This window comes from Nannospalax galili, unplaced genomic scaffold (assembly GCF_000622305.1).
Source record: "Nannospalax galili isolate Female #2095 unplaced genomic scaffold, S.galili_v1.0 scaffold1206, whole genome shotgun sequence".
Classification (NCBI taxonomy): domain Eukaryota; kingdom Metazoa; phylum Chordata; class Mammalia; order Rodentia; family Spalacidae; genus Nannospalax; species Nannospalax galili.
Window position 1 is genome coordinate 902,812 of NW_008355162.1, and position 21,057 is coordinate 923,868.

The 21,057-nt window shown below is 53.0% G+C and overlaps 2 protein-coding genes across 4 annotated transcripts; one reads left to right on the plus strand and one right to left on the minus strand.

Annotated features, from left to right (window-relative positions):
• Positions 1-6: 6 nt before the first annotated feature.
• Positions 7-9,551, plus strand: Mgat4b (alpha-1,3-mannosyl-glycoprotein 4-beta-N-acetylglucosaminyltransferase B). Of its 3 annotated transcripts, none has more exons than XM_008852247.2 (15): positions 7-188; positions 5,138-5,323; positions 5,418-5,555; positions 5,644-5,777; positions 6,169-6,215; positions 6,473-6,586; positions 6,766-6,841; positions 7,024-7,138; positions 7,426-7,556; positions 7,749-7,856; positions 7,938-8,134; positions 8,534-8,612; positions 8,690-8,777; positions 8,861-8,973; positions 9,059-9,551. In XM_008852247.2, the coding sequence occupies exons 1-15, from the start codon at positions 95-97 to the stop codon at positions 9,080-9,082; spliced, it is 1,644 nt and encodes a 547-aa protein (XP_008850469.1). In that variant the 5' UTR covers positions 7-94; the 3' UTR covers positions 9,083-9,551. The 3 variants fall into 3 exon arrangements, with proteins under 3 accessions (XP_008850469.1, XP_017658452.1, XP_029411478.1); XM_017802963.2 differs by having other exon boundaries at positions 5,421-5,555; XM_029555618.1 differs by lacking the exon at positions 6,473-6,586.
• A 1,572-nt stretch (positions 9,552-11,123) lies between these two features.
• Positions 11,124-13,547, minus strand: Ltc4s (leukotriene C4 synthase). Its single transcript, XM_008852255.3, has 5 exons — positions 13,401-13,547; positions 12,158-12,257; positions 11,995-12,065; positions 11,680-11,761; positions 11,124-11,366 (listed from the first exon to the last, which is right to left on the minus strand). Exons 1-5 carry the CDS (start codon positions 13,459-13,461, stop codon positions 11,225-11,227), a joined length of 456 nt encoding a protein of 151 aa, XP_008850477.1. The 5' UTR covers positions 13,462-13,547; the 3' UTR covers positions 11,124-11,224.
• Between the last annotated feature and the right edge of the window lie 7,510 nt (positions 13,548-21,057).

Genomic DNA, 21,057 nt, shown 5'->3' on the forward strand with positions numbered 1-21,057 from the left:
CGGGGCCCCCGCCGCCTTCCGGCCCCCGTGCCCCGGCCCCGGTCCCCCGGGCCATGCGGCCTCGGCCCCGCCGGCGCCCGCCGCACCTGGGGAGATGAGGCTCCGCAATGGCACCTTCCTGACGCTGCTGTTCTGCCTGTGCGCCTTCCTCTCGCTGTCCTGGTACGCGGGGCTCAGCGGCCAGAAAGGTGAGCCCCCCCACCCCGCGCTCCCTGCACCTGGGCGGCGAGGCTGTGCGGGAGCCCGGGCAGGGCAGGCGGGAGGAAGCCCCTCCCACCCTCGCCCCCACTTGTTTGCTGTTGGTATTTAGGAGCTTCTCCGGCCTGGAGCGGATCCAGGGGCCGGGCGGCGTCCGGTACCTCTCCACCCTCTGTGCGGCGCTTAGGACTGGCCTCTGCAAACGGTTATCCCCATGCCAGGGGCGGTCGCTCCCACTGGCAAGTTAAGAACTATGGAGTTCTCACAAAGGGGCAGAGACACAAGGTCACAGAGGTAGCAGTAACCAGATGGACCCAGGGAACCAGCTCTGGGATCTGGAGAGGAGGAGGGACAGTGTTGTTGAGACAGGTGAAAGGGTACCAGATGTTCAGGCACAACCCTTCATCCCTGTGTCCCATCACTCATTGTTCCTGGAGGTCTGCCCCTGTGTCTGCTGCTCCCCGGGGACCTGCAGCCCCCTCATACCCCGCCGGCCCCAGGACTCCTCTGCAGATAACCTTAGATAGCCAGGTGGAGGGCCCCATGAACAGCTAGCCCAGGAACTGGCAATGGGATCACTTTATGGGGTCTCATTGACCCACCTCAACTCCCTGATAGACGTTTGAAGCTTGAGCAGGCTGGCTAGTCTACACTATGGCCTTAGCCTGGCTAGGGCGCTTGCGAATAGAGGGGCACAGGTTTAGCATTATTAGGAGTCACTCAACAGAGGTTGAGGGAACTGAACTGAGTGGGGCCTGGGGCCCTCAGAGGCCCTGATCCACCCCAGTTTGAGCTCAGGAGACTCTAGGAAAAGCTGCTTCCTTCCTTCCTGCCTCCTGGGCAGGCCTCCTGGTCTTCCTGTCTGATCAGGCTGAAGCAAGCTAGACCTTTCCCTCCCTCCCCAAGACTATGCTAGATGAGTGGGGGAGTTGGAGCGGGGTAGAAGGGGGCATGGATCTGGAGCTGGCCCTGGAAGGCCAAGTCCAGCGGCACTCACCAGGCTCCTCCCAGCCCAGCCCAGCCCAGCCTTCTGCACTTGTCCTGTTTTAGTGGAGGTCTGAGCTAACCTTGGGGCCTGGGGGAGCAATTTCCCTAGGGCCTGGTACATATGGTATGGGAGGAGAATTACTATCTGGGGAGGGCATAGCCAGGGCAGTGGTCTCTGTAGGTAGGGGTATGTCATGCAGGGGAAGACATTTTGAGCCCTTGAGAGAGTGACCATGAAAGGTGAGTAGGATGGAGACTTTAGTGGAGCCATGTCTAAAGAACTGGGTCAAGGTCAACCCCATTGTATGTAGGGCTGTGACCCCTTAGGCCTCATCCCCAGGTGTGTCTTGTGTGTCTCCTGCGGCAGCCACAGGGCTACCCAGACACCTCTTCTGGGAGCCTGGCTCACTACAAGGAGTAGCCAAGGAGCGAAGGGGACAAGGATGGCTCTACCTAGGGCCCCAAGTGTCTGAGGGAGCAACAAGGCTTGTACTCTGAGGACCTGCGGAGCAGGAGAGCTTAGATCCAGGGGTTCTTCCTCCTTGTGGGCATGGAGAAGGTAGTGGTGACCTGTACTGTTTTTGTGGGGGCTCAGCAAGGCCAGATATTTGGAGGCCTCAAGAAAAGTCAAGAATCTGGGCTGTTCTGTGAACCCTCATTCTTCCATGCCGATAGCTCTATCAGACTCATATAGTGAAGCTGTGCTCAGCCAGTCAGCTGTCGGATTGGAGCTGGCTTCCAGTTAGCAGCAGATATGGGGTTCATGAGATGGCCCAGTAGTTAGGGGAAAAGGCAAAAGAACCGGAAGGGAGGATGTCAGCAGGGAGCCAGAGAGAAAGGGGACAGCAGGAGCAGGGAGTATCCTAGAAGACTGGGTTAAGACCAGGAAGGACTTTGATTCTGCCAGGTGAACCCAGGAAGAGAGTTTAGGTTCCCAAGTTCACATCTAGTCTTGGCTATATTTGTGAAACCGCTCTGCAGAGCTTAAACTGCAGCCTCAGCCAAGTATCTGCTAAGGACCTACTTGAGGGGAGGCGGATTCCCCACAACCCTCTCCAGTGTTCAGGCTGTTCTACCAAACTTGGACATCAACAACAACAGACCCCTCTTGGAGTCCTGTTACAAAGCCTGGGAAAGGACATGGGCACCTCTCTTCCACCTCTAACTCTTGCCCTCTTGTAGGTTCACAGCAGACCTTTGGCTGTGCCTAGCATCTGCCTGTGGCCCTCTGAACCTGTTTCACCTTCTCTAAGTACAGTACACAAGGTTGTACCCCATCTTGGCTCAGGAATCTGTTTTTTCAGCCTTGAGGGAACCCAGTAGAATGTAGTAGTTTTTAGGCCTCAGGGTATCCTGATCATTCTGCTTGTCAGGGATGGATTGAAAGCCTCCAGGCATCATGGGCCATTTAGCTATGTAGCCTACTTTTGCTGTCATTAGCTGCAGTCCCCTGTCGAGCTCCACCCTGTTTCCCTGGGGTACGAAGGAATGGATGGGAATTGAAAGTCCTCTGGTTTCTAGGGAGCCATGCTCCCCAGCTTCACCCACCCAGAGACCAGACTTCCTTAGGCCCTTATCACTGGTCACTGACCTACCTTGCCACCAGTCCACTACTGGAGTTGCCAGGGTGGTCTGATGGGCCCCCACCCGTAGTTTAAAGCACAGCCCATGGGGAGGCAATCACACAGTTTGAATTTATGGCTTTGCAGGGTACAAAGACATAAGGCACTGCCAGTGAGTGAAGCCAGGCTCTTATGGGCAGCAGCAGCATCAGGCAGAGCAGGGTCAGAAGAGTGTGGTGGGCCACTGAGGGACAGGGCCTGCTAGGATCAGAGAAATGACAGCAGGTTTGGCGTGGGTGGCAGTGAGGGCCAGGAACGCAAAGGGGATCATCACCTGCTGGTAAACACAAAGCAGAGGCTCTGGGGAAAAGGGAGGCCGGTAGAGGGAAGAAGCTATGCCCAAGGCTGCTTGGCCAGAGTGGTTCAGGACAGTGCCACTCACCATAACCTACCTGGGGCAGTCTAATATAGACAGAGCTTGGCCCACTTCCAGAATAGAGTAGATCTGGCAGAACCAAGGGCAAGAGTCAGAGCAGTGAGTCCCCCATCCCCTTCTATGGCCTGACCTCAGAGGGCTGCTTGGGATACAGTTAGTGGCAAAGGCTGCCCTTTAGTTCCACTATAAAGACAGGGGCCTCTTATTCATGCTCAGGGAGGCACCTGCCTGTCTAGGCGGCTGTGGACCACCTTCTGGCTGGCTCTGAGGGGGCCTGGGCACCTCCAGTCCCCAGCCTTGTCTGCTGTTGGTGCAGCCCAGGGCTGGGAGGGTGAGGCTGGGGGTGACTGCTCAGTGTTCAAGGGGTCAGGTTTCCAGGGTAACTAGGCCCCTGAGCCCAGCTCTGAGCCTCACAGATCCTGTAACCTGATACCTCCTTCCTCTCCCTGTGGGGTTGTCCAGAAGCTTGGGTGTGGCCTGGGATTTTAGCCCTGGGTGAGGCAGGGTATGTTTTGGGGGGAGGTGTGAACTGTGTCCTAGGTAAGGGATGCCTGAGGGCCACTGGCTTTTCTTCCCTCTGTCCCCCAAACTCCTCCTTCCCTGGGAATTTAAGTAAGCACGTGTACCTTTCTGGAGGTATGTCCTGAAGTGACTGTCTTTCCTTGATCCTCACCTTTTGTATACTGAGCTTTACGGACAACTCTGTTCCCAGGCCCTTTGGAGATATTTGGCCACCAAGAAGCAGGAAATGGATTTGGTGCTTGGGTATAGGAGACGAGTTCTGGAAGGCTTCCTAGACTTAGAGAGGAGGCCGTCAAAAGCCAGATGAGGAGAATTAGAAGAAATAGCTTGTGTAGAAGCTAGACATTTGACAATGTAGAAAGGGTATATATGATAGCAAACGAAGAGGGCAAAAACCAGCCAAAGGCGTTGAGTGCCTAGGCTGGCAGAACGTGCCAGCCCCCAGCCATAGAAATGTGGTTTATTACTCTTGACGTTGTTCTCTGCTAGACCAGTGGGCCAGGTCCTCTCCACCCTGAGGTAGTCCCACCTGGGCTCCCAGCCCCCCTATCTGGGTCCGCTGAAGCTCTCTGACAGGCCGCCTGCAGACTCTTGGTGACTCAGATCTAGCACAGTCTTTTGGAGCTGGGCCTCAGGCCACTGACTGGTTGAACAAACCCCTGGGCTAGTCTGTCAACTTCATCTGCTTATCTGAGGTGGGTTGGGATGGGTGAGGGTGTGTGTGTGAAACTTCAGCAGCCACCCCCACTGCCTGCAAGAGATGGAGAAACCCAGTGACTGAGCAGTTAGTGCTGACCATGAGTGAAGCGTGGGCCCCTGGGATACACTGTCACAGGCCCTATGCCCATGCTCAGTCCTTGGAGAACGGGAGTAAAAGTCTAGGGAGGCTGCTGTTCCCATAGGGCCTTGGGGATGGGACTGCCTATCACCTCATCCTTGAAGGGAGGGAATGGCAGATAGAAGAGGCAAAAGTCTAGGGATTAGGAGCTCTTAAGGAAGAGTGTCCTTGCGCCCTGGATGGGACTTTGGGCATTCAACTCCCAGAAAGGAGTACAGGCTGCAAAAAGCAAGAGGGGCCTTTGGGAGCCAGTGGGCAGAGAGAGGATTCAGTCTGAGGCTGTTCCAACACCCCGCCCCTCACTGCCCTGCCTGGGGCTGCCCACTTCCCACCTTGAATGCCTGAAAGGAGGTAAGGAGGTAAGTTGGGTCAGGGAGAGTACTGAGAGTGGTCTAATCCCCTTGGGGGCTTTTTTACCCCAAGCTGAGCATTAGTGTAACTTCACTATGACTGAGGTGTAAACCAAGATAGCTTGGTTATGAACAGGCACTTTGACAGATGTGCTGTCCCACAGCCGGGACTGGTAGGTCTGCTCAAGGCCGCCCCTGGTGACAGCCTGCTTGTTGGTCCTCTCCCCCCATCCCCACCCCTTAGGAGAGGTGGTTGACATTTACCAGAGGGAGTTTCTGGCATTGCGGGACCGTTTGCATGCGGCCGAGCAGGAGAGCCTGAAGCACTCCAAGGAGCTCAACCTGGTGTTGGATGAGATCAAGAGGACCCTGTCGGAGAGACAGGTCCTGCGAGATGGAGAGGGCAATCACACCTGGGGCCGTCTAACAGGTGAGCTCCAGGGAGGATGGATGGAGCAAATCGTGGTTGGTCCTGCACTGCTTTCAGACCATGCAGTCTGACCCATCCCTTTTGACCCTCCCAGAAGACCCTCGACTGAAGTGGAACGTCTCACACAGCCACGTGCTGCATCTGCCCAGTGTCTTCCACCATCTGCCACACCTGCTGGCCAAAGAGAGCAGTCTGCAGCCTGTGGTGCGGGTGGGCCAGGGCCGCACAGGAGGTATGGGCAAGGCCCGGGAGGGGCGAGAGGAGGGCAGAGAGGCAGTCCCCGGAGCCCTGTCCAGTGTCACCCCTCCGCGCCCCTGCAGTGTCCGTGGTGATGGGCATTCCCAGCGTGCGGCGGGAGGTGCATTCATACCTGACTGATACATTGCGCTCGCTCATCTCAGAGCTGAGCCCACAGGAGAAGGAAGACTCTGTCATCGTGGTGCTGATTGCAGAGGTGAGTGGCCCAGGGCCTGGGGATGGGGGAACATGGAGGGAAGACCCACAGCGCCAAACAAATCAAAGAGACATTCAAATAGAACAGTATTCCAGAGAACAACCTGAAGTGCCTGTTTCATTCACAAATTTATCAAGGCAGAAAGAAGCGTCTTAGCACCCTCTTGTGGAGATACTGGTTATCTCCTCCTCTTCACCCTACCCCTGGCTTTTGCCCTGTGTATCTCAACTTTTTTTCTGAGGTACTTGTGACCAGCCAGGCCCTGTGCTTACTCAGGACAAGGCTCACTCCTGTATGTGGGGACATCTAAAGCCAGCACTCCTGCCCCTCTCCCTTCCAGGCCATTTGGGGTGGCAGCTGGGCTAAGAAAGAGTACTTGGTCTTCCCACAGGCTGACCCACAGTACACGTCCGCAGTGACGGAGAACATCAAAGCCTTGTGAGTACTGGCAACCCAGAATGGCTGCTGGAGAGAGGGAAGGCAGGTGCCTGCCCCCTAAGACCTTCTGTGGGGAGGGGATTCCCCTGTTGGTTGAAAGGGGGACTATTTGGGGAGCCCCAGCCTCTGTGGAGCCCTAGGCTAGTGGGGAAGGGCTGTCTTCTTGGTGAGCCACTGGAGGCAGGGAGGGTCTGGTTGGCTCCAGCCCCTCTTTAGCCCCTGGAGGCTACACACCCACCTGGCCTTCCCCCACCTAGGTTCCCCACGGAGATCCATTCTGGGCTCCTTGAAGTCATCTCCCCTTCCCCTCACTTCTACCCTGACTTCTCCCGCCTCCGAGAGTCCTTTGGAGACCCCAAGGAGAGAGTCAGGTACTTATTATACTCAGTGCCCCCAGCAATCTGCCCACTGTTATCACTAAGCCACTGTCAGTGTTTCCTGGCAGGAGGGGGGCAGAACAGGGGAGCCCACCCCCTCAGTAGCATCTCTGTGATAGTCCACTGGAGGTGGAGGTATCTCCACTCCTAAGGCCCCTATCACTGTCCCACAGGTGGAGGACCAAACAGAACCTTGATTACTGCTTCCTCATGATGTATGCACAGTCCAAAGGCATCTATTATGTGCAGGTAGGTCAGCCTGAGACCTTCTCTGTTCTTTCCCACCCTGGCCCCTGGTTGACCTGGGTAGTGAGCCCTACCCTCCCTGCTCCTCAACTTGCCTGCTTTGGCCATGGTCACACCTAGGTAAGGGACCCTCTTCTGCCCAGTGCCTATCTCTGGTCCCACCTCATTTTCCCCTCCCTCTGCAGCTGGAGGATGACATCATAGCCAAGCCCAACTACTTGAGCACCATGAAGAACTTTGCCCTCCAGCAGCCCTCTGAGGACTGGATGATCCTGGAGTTCTCCCAGCTGGGCTTCATTGGTGGGCTACCCCTATGCTGACCCCACTGGCCTGATGACAGCCCTCCAGAACCACCATGCCCCTCTCTACTATCTCTCAGTGCCAGTACTTACTTGTGCCTGTCAGAACTGCCCTCTGTATGGGGATGTCCCAGGGTCACCAGCCCCTGCCCTAGTCCTTTGGGCCCATTCCTGCCAGAAGCCTGCCCAGAAGATTTACTGTGAGACCCTCCATGTGGCCCCACAGGGATGAAGAAGTGGGGCCCAGTAGTGATGTCGACTCAAAGCCCCTTTCCCTCTTACCCTTAGGGAAGATGTTCAAGTCCCTGGACCTGAGCCTGATTGTAGAATTCATCCTCATGTTCTACCGGGACAAGCCCATTGACTGGCTCCTGGACCACATCCTGTGGGTGAAGGTCTGCAACCCTGAGAAGGATGCGGTGAGCAGGGGATGTTTGGAGCCAGTTCAGGGGAGACAGGCCCTCAGCTGCCAGCCCACACTGTGTTTCCTGCCATGCCTCTGATGGCAAGAAGAGGGCACTGCTGGTTGTGTAAAGCCCCTGGTTGTCCAAAGGACAGGCCAGGTCCTTGGAGGCTGGGCTGAGCCCTAGGGCGTCACTCTCCCTTTACAGAAGCATTGTGACCGGCAGAAGGCCAACCTCCGGATCCGCTTCAAGCCGTCCCTCTTCCAGCATGTGGGCACTCACTCCTCACTGGCGGGCAAGATCCAGAGGTTGAAGGTGGGGTATGCCACAGAGTTGAGGCAGGGCAGAGTGGAAGGAGAGCTGAGAGTGGCGCTAATGCCTGCTGTGCCTTCCTAGGACAAGGACTTTGGAAGGCACCACATCCTGCGGAAGGAGCATGTGAACCCGCCAGCTGAAGTGAGCACAAGCCTCAAGACATACCAGCATTTCACCCTGGAGAAGGCCTACCTGCGAGAGGATTTCTTTTGGGCCTTCACACCCGCTGCAGGGGACTTCATCCGATTCCGCTTCTTCCAGCCACTACGCCTTGAGAGGTCGGTGTTTCCCTGGGGACAGGGTTAGGGCGAACACCAGTTATAGGCCTCAGCATATATTTTCGGGTAACACCCTCTATGGCCCCCTGGGGAATTATCTGCCCTCACCGTTACCTAACGCCCTGTTGCTGTGCCTCTGATTCCTCATTTGAAAAGCACTGTTCATAATGGTAACTTCTTCCCCTGTAAGAGCTAAGGCAGGCATACTTTTGGGTGCTCAGTGGCACACATCACCTCAGGCCTTGCACAGACCATGGAGTGCCGGTGATGGTGCCTGACCCTCAGCAGCACCCTGGGGCTCACCCAGTAGATTCTTGGCCTAGGCCTGGTCTTCTCTCTGCAAGGCCCTGGGCAGTACCCACCCTTGCAGCAACTCATGGGCCTACTTGGCGTCTGTAGGTTCTTCTTCCGCAGCGGAAACATTGAGCACCCAGAAGATAAGCTCTTCAACACATCTGTAGAGGTGCTGCCCTTTGATGTGAGTGTGGAGGGAGCGGGTGGAATCTGGTCTCCTTCTCCTGGCCAGCCACTCCAGCCCTGCTGTTTCATCCTCAGAACCCCCAATCCGAGAAGGAGGCCCTGCAGGAGGGCCGCTCCACCACTCTCCGGTACCCTAGGAGCCCTGATGGCTATCTTCAGATTGGTGAGTGGGCCTAAGCAGGCAGGTCCTGTTTGGCCTGGGTATTTGGATTTGGCTTTTTTTAACCTCTAAGCACTATCCTGTAGGATCCTTCTACAAGGGTGTAGCAGAAGGGGAGGTGGACCCTGCCTTTGGCCCCCTGGAAGCCTTGCGCCTCTCCATCCAGACTGACTCCCCAGTGTGGGTCATTCTGAGTGAGGTGAGATGGGCAGGGTACTGGGACCAGCCAGCCAGACCTTGAGGATCCCCAAGACCCATGCTTACCCTGAGCCTGATTCTTCCAGATCTTCCTGAAAAAGGCTGACTAAGAGAGGGCTTCCAAGGGTGCTCTGTGGCTGACTCTGAAGCTCACAGTTCTGAGGATTTTGCTGCTGCTGCCCCTGGAGGGCTAGGCATATCCACTTCAATCTGAGGGTTCTGCCTGGCAGCTGGCTTGGGCTGGCCTGGGGTCCACCGCTGGCCCGGAGGCCCCAGAAGCTGGTGCTGCCCCTGCCCGCCGGGCCGCGGGAGGAGGCAGGCGGCCCCTACACTGTGCCTGAGGGCCGGCCTGCTGCCGCCCAAAAAAAAACTGAACGGTTTGCCCCCCTGGCCAGTCAGTTTGAGCCAGGCTGTTTTAGAAGAGCTTTTTCTTGGGCGCCCGCTGTTTTCAGCGCGAACACTGGAATGCATATACTACTTTATGTGCTGTGTTTTTTATTCTTGGATACATTTGATTTTTTCACGTAAGTTCACATATACTTCTATAAGAACGTGACTTGTAATAAAGGGTTAATGAAGTGTGTGTCTCAAATATGAATGTTTCCAGCTCTGGCCAGGCACCTCCATGTCTGCCTTTTCCTGAATTTGGCCTAGCCTCATGATTCCCCCAAACCTGCTGATAGCAAGGGGAAGCCTTGTGCTGGGAGACCCTCACCCAGTGCTAGCTCTCTCATCATGCCAAGGACTGAGAATCCCAACCCCCCTTTTCCATATGAGTGTCCTAGTGCTCTGGTGGCATACCTCAACATGACCTCATCCACACTTAACAGGAAGGTATATTGGCCACTGAGTCAGTAACTAGGGTCAGTAACTCAGAATCTGATTCCCAAGGGTGCCCCATCCTATAGAAATCGCTCTCCAGAAGTGTTCACATGTTACCATGGGCTGGCACCATGCTACCCACCCCAACTACTTGCTGAGGCCTGAGTTCCTGAGTGTCTTGGTGTGTGGGGGGAGGTGTTCCCCAACTTCTTTGTTTCCCCTTCTTTCTGGTGGTTTTCATTGTCTTTTCCCTTGGTCCACAAGGCCCTGTTCCTCCACTGGTCTCAAAACATAAGAGGAGGGACTGGAGAGATGGCTCAGCAGTTAAGAGCCTGGCTGCTCTTGCAGAGGACCCAGATTCAATTCCAGTACCCATATGGTGGCTAACAATCATTTGTAAACCCAGTTCCAGGGGATCAGACGCCCTCTTCTGACCTCCTCAGGCATTACTTAACACAGGTGCACTTACATACTTGCAGGTAATACATACTCCTACACATAAAAATATTTTTAAAAACCATAAGAGGATCTTAGAGGAGGGAATAGGGGAATTAAGACAGGATCAGGCTATCCTGGAACTCACTGTATAGTCCAGGCTGGCCTTAAACTTGTGGCAATCCTGCCTCAGCTTCTCAAGTGCTGAGTTTACAACCATGAGCCACCACTAATAATAGGGTCTTCTTCCCTAAGATAAATGAGCCGTTTCCATCTACCTCAGGGTTTTTGTACACATTGTAGGCCCTATGTGGGAAACTTTCTTCCTTAGTAGGCTAGGCTAAAAGTCATTTTAGAGACATTTTGTCAGTAGGCCTTCATGTCTGACCCTCCCCTGCCACTCTGATATCCTCTTAAGGGAACCTATCATTGAGCACATTTCTGGTCATGCCCACTGTTTTGTGGGCCTCTGCAAGGGTGTCCTGAACATCTATATTGACTTTGATATTGTAAACCCAGTGTGACCAAAAACTGGGACCCTCTTTCACTTGGGAAATGACCAGCCAGCTCTAGTTGTGAAGTTGGGGTTGAGTGTGGGGGAAAGGAGGTGACACAACAGAATAGGGCAGCTGGGGGTCAGTGGAGAAGACAGAAAAAGGTTGGGGAGAGATGATAGGAGGATGAGGGATGGCTATCTGAAATGTCCTTCAGGATTCAGGCAGCCTTATAGGCCATGCAGGCTGTGCAGAGGCTGAGTACCACCTGAAAGGGATGAGATCACACCCTGCCCAGGTCACCTCCCAAAGCCCATCTGATTGCCCCTGTCCTGCTGAGCCCCTCCTGGCTTCCGACCCGTGGTGAGCCGCACTCTGGAACACAGAATGCAGGCAGGACCGGTCATGGGAACTTTATTACAGACTGGGATGTGGAGGCTGGCACCCCTCCTTTGTGCTCCAGGCTCTTCTCCAGCTCCACCAACCCAGAGGTCCTTCATCTCAGGCCATCCACAGGAGCGCCTGGAGCCGTCTGAAGAGCGCGGTGCGCAGCGTGCCAGGAAGGAAGTGAACGAGCAGGCCCAGCGCTGCCATCGCCACCAGCAGCCAGAGTGCACGGGCGCTCACGTACAGGGGGGCCAGCCTGCGGGTGGTGCTCAGCAGGAGCAAAGCCAAGGCCCCGCCCACAGGCCTAGGTCCTGCCGCATCTGGCTAGGCCCACCTTGGGCCCGTCCAGGATGGAGGAGGTGCTCCTTAGGCCATGCCCATCCCAAGCAGGGCCAGCCCAGGCTCCGCCCTGGGCCCCGCCTCCGCCCGGCTAGGCCCTCCCAGCTGCGGACCCCAGTGCCCGGAGCGGGACGCGTTCCAATCAGTTCTCGCGCTCTGGACCCCCGCAGGGTATCTGAGCTCCATCCCCGAGCGACCCTTCCCCGCTCCGCATTCCTGCGAGTTCTCACCTGAGCTGCGCCGAGCGTGCGTATCCCTGGAAGTAGCGGAGCCGCGAGAACAGGTAGACTAGCCCGCACAGGGCCGCGGCGCCTGCGAGAGGCCGGGGCAGCGTGGTGAGGACGCCTGTCTGCGCCCCCAGCGGAGACCCCCCCGTGTGTGCACCCCCTCGGGGATCCGGTGCTTGTGTCCTCAGGGGACCCTGTGTGTGCGCCCCCCTCCATGACCCGGCGCGTCCGCCCTTCCTCGGGGACTGGGTGCCTGTGCTCCCCCCAACTCCCCAGATCCGGTGTGTGCTTCCTGCCTCTCCAGCACGGCCCCAAAACCTTGGTGGAAGAAGATGCCGGCGACCCAGAGTGCGGCGAGGAACATCGGAAAGTACTCGCTGCAGTTCACCCTGCGGTGGGGGTAGGCTGAGTGAGCGCGCCCGAGGGGCTGATCCTCCAACTTTGATCTGGACTAGCCCGGGACCCTCCCGCCGTCCCTTACTGAGCTCGGAAGACCCGCTCGAACTCGGGAGGGCCGGTGGTGAGCGGAGGCGGGACGTGGAAGGCCCTGCGGGCGGAGATCACCTGCAGGGAGAAGTAGGCTGGGGCCGAGAGGAGGTGCAAGTCAGGTGTGGCGCCCAGCGGATCTAGGCGTTGTTCACCCTCCATTGTAACCCCATCCTTTCCTTTGTCCTCCCACCCCCTCCCTTGGCCACTTCTCTGTAACTCTCTCCCGAGGGGGGCCTCCTAGCTGACCTCCTACCTGCCCTGTGTTTAGAGATGCTCAATGGATGGATGGAGAGACCCCTGTGGTCTTGTGAATGAGTGTGGGAGGATGATGAACAGTCGAAAACTGGAGGAACAGCACAAACGGTCTGAACCATTTGACTTGCAAAACACAGGCAAATGCCCATCCCTGTTCTGAAGGCTTGGACTTCAGCATTTTAATCCTGGGTAGGCAGTGCCCCCTGACAAAACTGGCTGTATTCTCCACGGAGCAAGGAATTATGTCCTGTGGCTTAAGGGATCCTGGTTGCCTACCTATAGAGTCAGCCAGAAGGGATCCTGGCTGTCTCAGGCCAGAGTCACTCAGGTCTGGGTCCCTGCGCTGCCATACAATGGCATAAGCTCCTGTCTCAGTTTCTCTGTTCAGACATCATGAACCCAGCACTAAACCTGACAGTCTATTCACAGATGGCTGTAGCTGGGAACTCTCCCAACCTAACTCAGCAGAGATGCTCTGTCCTAAGCCCATGGCCCTGCTACCTCCCAGTCCCTAGAATTACACAAAGTCACATGCAGTATCTAGACCTCGAAAAGCCCCTGCTCTCCTCTAAACTTCTAACACTGATCTAGAAGCCCCAGCTCCTAGCTTAAGGCAGGCATGCCTCAATGGTCCCTCAGCAAACTTTGCCTTCATGTCCCCCTTGCTTGCTTAGCCCTCTAAACCCTGACCCCTGTGCAGTTTCCATCACTCATGCTGTAGATATGCCTTCGGGGCTTCTCTTTACCCACCCCAGGAAAGTTTGGGCCCCTCAGCTGAGATTCAGGCCCTTTGATATCCAAGGCGCCAGAAGCCCTGGAAGATCTTGGACCTCAGCACCAGGAACTGAGCTAGAAGACCCCTTTGTCCTTCACCCTGGGCCAGGGCTTGCTAGTAACCCCTTGCTACCTCCTGAAGGACAGAAAGCAGGCAACACTGGTGTGAGGTTCCTCCCACCCCCCTGAGCCAGGAGCCAGCTCACCTTGCAGCAGAACTCCCAGGAGAGTGACCGTAGCCAGAAGAGCCACTTCGTCGTCCCTCATGGTGCTCACTGTGGCAGGGATAGCTGCAGGGTTCTTATAAGTTCATCTGCTGCTCAGGCTAGCCCAAGAGAGGAAGAGTTGTGGCACCCTCCCCACCCCTTTGCAGTGGAGGCGGGGTGAGAGGGCGATGATGAACATACTCAAAGAGGCGGGGAGCCAGGCCAGGCAGGGAGAGCAGAAACCAGCGCTGGGGACAGCTTGGCCACTTCCCTCCTGTTGTTCTTGCCCTTTCTGTGCCTAGTCCTGTGCCAGCAGAGGCCAGGTTGTCCACCCCAGCCCACCCAGCCTTGGGTGTTTCTAGCTGTGAGGTTCCCCAGACCCTGTACCCTGGGTAGTTTCCAACTGGCTTTTCAGACCTCCCCTTCATCCTGGATTCAGTCTCTGCTCCAGGTTCGTGGACTCCCAGCCTTGCGCGCATACACACACACAAACACACACAAACACACACACACACACACACACTCTGTTTCCCCACCCCCACCCAGGGCTACTCAGTAGCAAAGAGCTCTGACACACCCTTTCCAACTCCCTTTGGCTTTATGATGGCATCCAAGTGCCCTAAGCCACAACGGACCTTCCTTGTTCTTCTAGGCAGCTTGAGGACCCACCAACCTCGGTCTCATGGGCCCAATAAATAAGAGTCCTTTGGGTCACGGGGGAACACTTGTCCCCAGGCCTCCTGGCTGGCAGGACAGATCAGCCCACTTGACATAACCTCTGACCCTGGACCATTTCATGTTTGTGTTTCTGCCCAGCATCCCACCTAGCTCAAGGTACTGGCCCTCCCCTTCCTTAGCTCAACCCTTCCCACACTGGACACAGTTGACTCCTGCACTTCCAGGCTTGTGGTATAGACATGTGAGCCAAGGCTGATGGAAGATGGAAAGATGCAGTTCTGGAAACTTCATTAGCATTTGGGAAAGGAAGCTTAGGGCAGGGAGAGAGCAGGAACTTGCCGACTCTCGTTATGGAGTCTTGGGAGCCAACCTTGCCTGATGTATTCCCCTGGGCTGTTCAGTCTTGTGAAATGGTCACTTCTCTTTTCTGTTGAAGCTGGTTTGAGGTGGGTTTGGTCAGTGGTGGCAGAGTCGAGACTGATTTAGATGCATAGGTCGGGGAGCTGGTGGAGGCCACAAGCCAGCACAGGCCAGGCTACGGAAGGGGGGACACAGAGCAACTAACTGCCATATTACCAAGTCTGAGGCCTCCAGAATGCCCTGCTCTCCCTGCCCTGCTAGCCTGTACACACCAGGGAAGTCTTAGCACATCAGGGTCATCCTTGAGAGCCCCCTACCCCATCATACACCAGCCTCCTTCCTTTCTGCCCCCAAGCCTAAGTGCTCTCAGAGGCCTTTGTCCCTGTTGGCCTTCCAAGAACCCCATATAGCCAGTGCCCTTTGCTAGTCAGCACCCCCAGGAAACCAGATTACTCCTGGCTGGAACTTTAAAGCTCAAGGATAGATATGGGCCTTATGCAGGTCCCTGCTTTCTACCAATGTTTGATAGCAGTGGCTGGTGGTCAGTGATGGGGGGAATGGACAGGACACAGGCATGCCATGAGCTCTATCCTCCTGCACTGGGTGTCCACTCTGCCACCTTCCTCCCTTTGTGGAGGTTGGAACATAGGCTGCTACCCAGGATTGGAATTGGCACTGGCAGGCTGTGCACCCATGTGCCCATGTGAACGGTGTGCCTGTCTGCATGCCCATCAGCAAACAGACATGCTCAAGGTTCTCTCTGCTTATGAGTGTCAAAACCCAGCCAGAGCCTGCAAACATGTCAGGTCCTCCTCAGTGCCAAGCTCTCATTTCCTCCCAGGCCTGGATGTCCACCCATCAGAGTTCATTCCCTCTGCCTGGCAACAGGAAGCAGAAGCCTGACATCAGCAACTTCTCAGGAAGACTCTGAGCAGATGTCCACACCAGGGACAAGGGTCTTTCTCAGCCTCTGGGTCCCTCCCTGGGTCCCTTGGTCCTTATGTCCTACACTCTGGGTTTACTTAGTCTCTCAGGACTGCTGGGTCTGGCTACCCTCTGGTGGGCCAAAGGGCCAACCCCAAAGGCACCACGGTCACCAGAGAAGCAAGAGCTCCTCCCTGAGATCTTCAGAACATGTCCTCTGTAATCTCAATCCCTACATAGCCCTGAAGAACCTTCTGGATGCTGAGTTCACCAGGGACCTCTTGCAGGTAGAAAGGCTATGGGACCATGAGGTTGAAAAGAAATCACAATGTTACCTCACTAGGCCACTTGCAGCAATGCACAGTCAGAGCCTCTAAGCTGTAAGTATAAATAAGGGTACACCATTCATGTGTATAACCAGCATTCAGGAGGCTGAGGCAGGAAGATAGGGAGTCCCAGGCCAGTCTGGCTACATAATGAGACCTGCCTCTATTTTACACTTGGAAAGTGGTTGCAGGAGTGATACATACCCCACATGCCCTTCCCTAGCATCCTCCAATGTTAAAGTATTATGTAGTAGAACCAAAATACAGTTCTGCAATCCAAGATATTAACATGGATAGAATGTCATCCAGCCATTTTACAGATCTTACTCAAGTTTTATCAGCTGTCCACCGAAATAGTGTCAAGGCCTCAATAACATGTTAAGTTGTGCCAGACACACAAGACCACATATTATTTTATTCCATATACACAAAGTGGCCAGGAAAGGCAAATTATACTATAGAGACAGAAAACAGTTCAGTGATTGCCTGGGTCTGGGAGCATAAGGGATCTCTTTTTGGATGTATTTTATATTATGGGATTCAGAGTTTTGCCTGCATCAAATCCCCTAACACCAGAGTTACAGATGGTGGTTAGCTGCCATGTGAGTGCTGGAAGCTGAACCTGTGTTCTTTGCAGGAGTAGCCAGTACTCTTAACAGCTAAGCTCTCTCTCCAGTCCCAGCATAAGAGGTCTTATTGGGGTGACTACATTTTGTGTGTGTGTGTGTGTGTGTGTGTGGTACAGGGGATGACACCTAAGACTTCATACATGCTTGGTAAATATTTTACTATGGAACTATGTCCTCAGCCCTCTTTTCATTTTCCACAGGATATCACTAAGTTTCCCAAGATGGCCTTAAACTCATTCTTAAGCCCTGGAAGGACTTAAATTTATTTTTATGTGTGTGAATGTTTTGCCTGCATGTATATAAGTGCATCATGTGCATACAGTGCCTGTGGAGGCCAGAAGACAGTGGCGGCTGGAACTAGAGTTATGGACAATTGTTAGTTGCTGTCCTGGTTTGTTTCTTCACTACTGTGACAAAACACTCTGACCACTACCAACTTGGGGAAGAAAGGGTTTATTTAGCTTACAACTCCCAGGTTGCAGTTTGTCAGGGAGCCCAAGGTAGGAACTCAGGGCAGGAACCTGGAAGCAGGAGCACAGGCCATGGAGGAACGCTGCTTACTGGCTTGCTCCTCTGGCCCCTGTTCAGCCTGCTGTCTTATGCAACACAGACCCACCTACCCAGGGGTAGCACCACCCACAGTGGGCTAGGCCCTCCCACATCACTCATCAAGAAGATGCCCCTCAGACATGGCCACAGGCCAGTCCAATAGAGGCAATTCCCTAATTGAGGCTCCCTCAACCTAGGTATGTCAAGTTGACAGTAAAGCTATCCAGCACAGTTGCCATGTGGTTGCTGAGAACCTAACCCAGGTCTTCCTGAGAGCCACCAGTGCGCTTAATTACTGAGCCATCTCTGTAGCCACCCTGACTTAAAATCATGTTCCTCTGTTAGCTTCCCAAGTAGCTGGAATTACTGGTCTGTTTTACAAGGCCCATGAAATTTTTCAAAGGATTAATTAATTAATGCGTGTGTATAGGGTGTTTGGGGTACCCTCCTTCATTGCTCTCTGTGTATTTTTTTTTTTTTTTAAGACAGTCATTACACAGCTCTGGCTTACCTGGAACTTGTCTAGGCTGGACTCAGGTTCACAGAGATCAGCCTGCATTTGCCTCCCAAGTACTGAGATTAAAGATGTATGCCACCACACTGGGCTGTGCCTATTCCTTTAAGACAAGGGCTCTTCTTAAACATAGAGTTGGCATTTTGTCAGCTAGACTAGAAGCCAGCAAGGCCCCCACTGATCCTCCTGTCTTCATCTGGGGTTATTGGCATGTACTTGTCCGTCCAGCTTGTTACAGTGGATGCTGGGATCAGAACTCTAGTTCACATGATTGTACAGCAAGTAGTCTTAACCACTGAGTCAGCTCTCCAGCCCCCTTAAATGTTTGAAAAGTAGGGTCTGGAGAAATGGCTCAGTGGTTAAGAGTGCTGGCTACTCTTGCAGAGGACCCAGGTTTGGTTTCCAGCACCCACATGATGGTAACAACTGTCTGTAACTCCAGTTCTAGGGGATCTGACACCCTCTTCTGACCTCTGTGGGCACTTCATGACACAGGTGCTCCTACCTACATGCAGGCATTACACTCTTAAAATGAAAATAATAAATATAATTTTTTTTTGTCTTTTTGAGACAGGGTCTCCTTATAGCCCCAGCTGTCCTGAAACACACTATGTAGACCAGGCTGGCCTCGAACTCACAAAGATCCACCTGCCTCTGCCTCTCAAGTGCTATGATTAAAGGCATGTGCCACCACGCCCAGCCAAATAAAATATTTTTTAAAATGAGGGAAATAGGTGGTGGTGGATTCCTAGCCTAGGAACTGTTGGAGATTGATCACTACTAGGTAAGGGAGAGTAGGCCTTACTTATGATCTCTAGATAGGCTGACTAGACTCCAGTGTATGTATCTGCACTGAAGGACATCTTGGTACAAAGGCTTGACTCAATAGGATTTAATATGTATGGCAAGCCAGGCATGGTGGTGCATGCCTGTAGTCCCAGCACTTGGGAGGCAGAGGCAGGCGGATCTCTGTGAGTTCAAGGCCAGCCTGGTCTACATAATGAGTTCCAGGACAGCTGGGGGTACAGGGAGACCCTGCTTCAAAAGACCAAAAAAAAAATATATATGTATGGCAGAATGTATGAGGTCTGGGGACATGGATGGGGGAGGGGTTCTTAATTTGATTAAGAACTGTTGTATAAAATGTACAAAAGCTCAATTTTAAAAAATGTTTAAAAAGTAGTTTATGTTGAGCCAGGTGTGGTGGCGCACACCCTTAATCCCAGCATTCTGGAGGCAGAGGCAGGCATATCTCTGTGAGTTCAAGGCCAACCTGGTCTACACAGTGAGTTCCAGGACAGCTGGGGCTACAGGGAGACCCTGTCTCAAAAAGACAAAAAAAAAAGTGGTTTATGATCACTTGGCCGTTGGCTAAGATCAAGTGTAAAACTGGTTCATGATATTTTTTTGTACACTTAGGTAAATACACTAAAAATTATTTAGCTGTATGCTTAAAGTGGGCAAATTTACAGGGATCTCTATGCGTTTGAGGCCAACCAGGGCTACATAATGAGACTGTGACTTAAAAAAAAAAAAAGGCGAATTTTATGTTATATAAGTGATACCTCAGTAAAGTTGTAGTGGCCCATGCCTATAATTCTAGCATTCAGGAAGCTGATGCCTATAATTCCAGCTTTCAGGAGGCTGAGACCAGATTGCTGAGAGAATTTGAGGCCAGCCTGATCTATACAGTGAGTTTCAGGGCAATCTGAGCTACAAAGTAAGACCCTGTCTCAAGAAATTTGTAAACGGACTGGAGAGATAGCACACCGTTTAAGAGCACTTAATGCTCTTTCAAAGGACAGGGGTTTAGTTCCCAGCATCCACATTGTGGCTATCAACCATCTGAACTCCAGTTCCAAGGGATCCAATGCTCTCTTCTGGCCTCCTTGGGCATTGCATGCACATTAGGTATACTTACGTATAGATAAAACAGTCATACACATAAATCTTTCAAAATTCTGAAAACAATTTGTAAACACACACACACACACACACACACACACACACACAAGATAAAAAGCAAGGGTTGAGAAATGGCTAAGTGGTCAAGAGCACTGGCTGCTCTTTCAGAGGACTGGGATTTGGTTCCAGGCACCCCCATTGCTACTCACAACTATCTGTAACTCCAGTTCCATGGGATCTGATGCCCTTTGCTGGCCTCTGCATGCATTGCACACATGTGGTGTACTTACATACATGTAGGCAAGATACTCATGCACATAAAATTCTAATAAAAAGTAAAATCTTTTTAAAAAGTAGTACAAAAACATAAACCTTTCACCCCTCCTAGGCTGATTGTGTTGGTGCACACCTTTAATCCCAGCACTCAGGTGGCAGAGACATATCTCTACAAGTCAGAGGCCAGCTTGGTCTACATTGTTCCAGGCCAGCTGGGGCCACATAGTGAGACCTTTTCTCAAACAAAACAAACAAAACCAGAGGCAGGTTACTTTGTAGAGAAAAGATGTTACCTTGTAGCTTTAGGGGCTGGAAGGCCAAATAGCATGACACAGGCTGGTGAGGGACGGTGGATGCATCACACTGTAACAGGAATACATATGTATTTGTGTGTGGCCACCAGACCTCAGTCATGAGGACTCTGCTCTAATGAACAAATCTAATCACTTCCTAAAGCCTTACCTCTAGGTACTATGGTATGAATAAGTTTCTACCCTCTAACACTATGAGCATAGGACTTTGAGTAGCAAACCCCCAGCATGGATTTTGGGGCGACAAATGTATCCAAGCTGTAACAGAACTTATTCAAATTTCCACAGTTATCACAGTGTCCCTTTTCTGGTCCATTGCATTTAGCTGAAATATGTACTTATTTTCCTCTAAAGTAGGACCCAATCCTCAATCTATCTTTCATGCTCTTTCTTTTTGGGCTTTTTGAGACAGGGTCTCCCTGTAGCCCCAGCTGGCCTGGAACTCACTATGTAGACCAGGCTGGCCTCAAACTCAGAGATCAGTGTGTACCCCCATGCCCAGCCATGATTTTTTTTTTTTTTTGGTCTTTTTGAGACAGGGTCTCCCTGTAGCCCCAGCTGACCTGGAACTCGCTATGTAGACCAGGCTGGCCTCGAACTCACAGAGATCTGCCTGCCTCTACCTCCCAAGTGCTGGGATTAAAGGCGTGCGCCAACATGCCTAGCAATTTTTTTTTTGTTAATGTTAAACCAACATTCCCTTTCTACCATAATTGCTATTTGGCCATGGTATATAATTCCTTTATATGTTACCAGGTTCCATTTATTAATCTTTGTTGAGGATTATGAACATTTTAATTTAAATCTTTAAACTTTATGTTACCACTACTAAAATAAAGCCAATATTGAATTGGGCATGGTGATTGGTGCACACCTGTAATCCCAGCACTTGGGAGGGAAAGGCAAGAGGATCAAAAGTTCAGAACCTGCAACTGCAAGACACTGTTTCAAAATAAAAAATAAGAGGGATGAGGGTGTAGTTCTGTGGTAGAGTGCTTTCCTAGCATACACAGTATGGCAGAAAGGAAATGAAAAGAGAAAGAGGCAAAGGGCTGGACAGATGGCTCAGCAGTTAAGAGCACTGGCTGCTCCTGTAGAGGACCCAGGTTCAGTTCCCAGCACCTACATGGCAGCTAACAACCATCTGTAACTCCAGTTCAGGAGGATCTAATGCTGCCCTCTTCT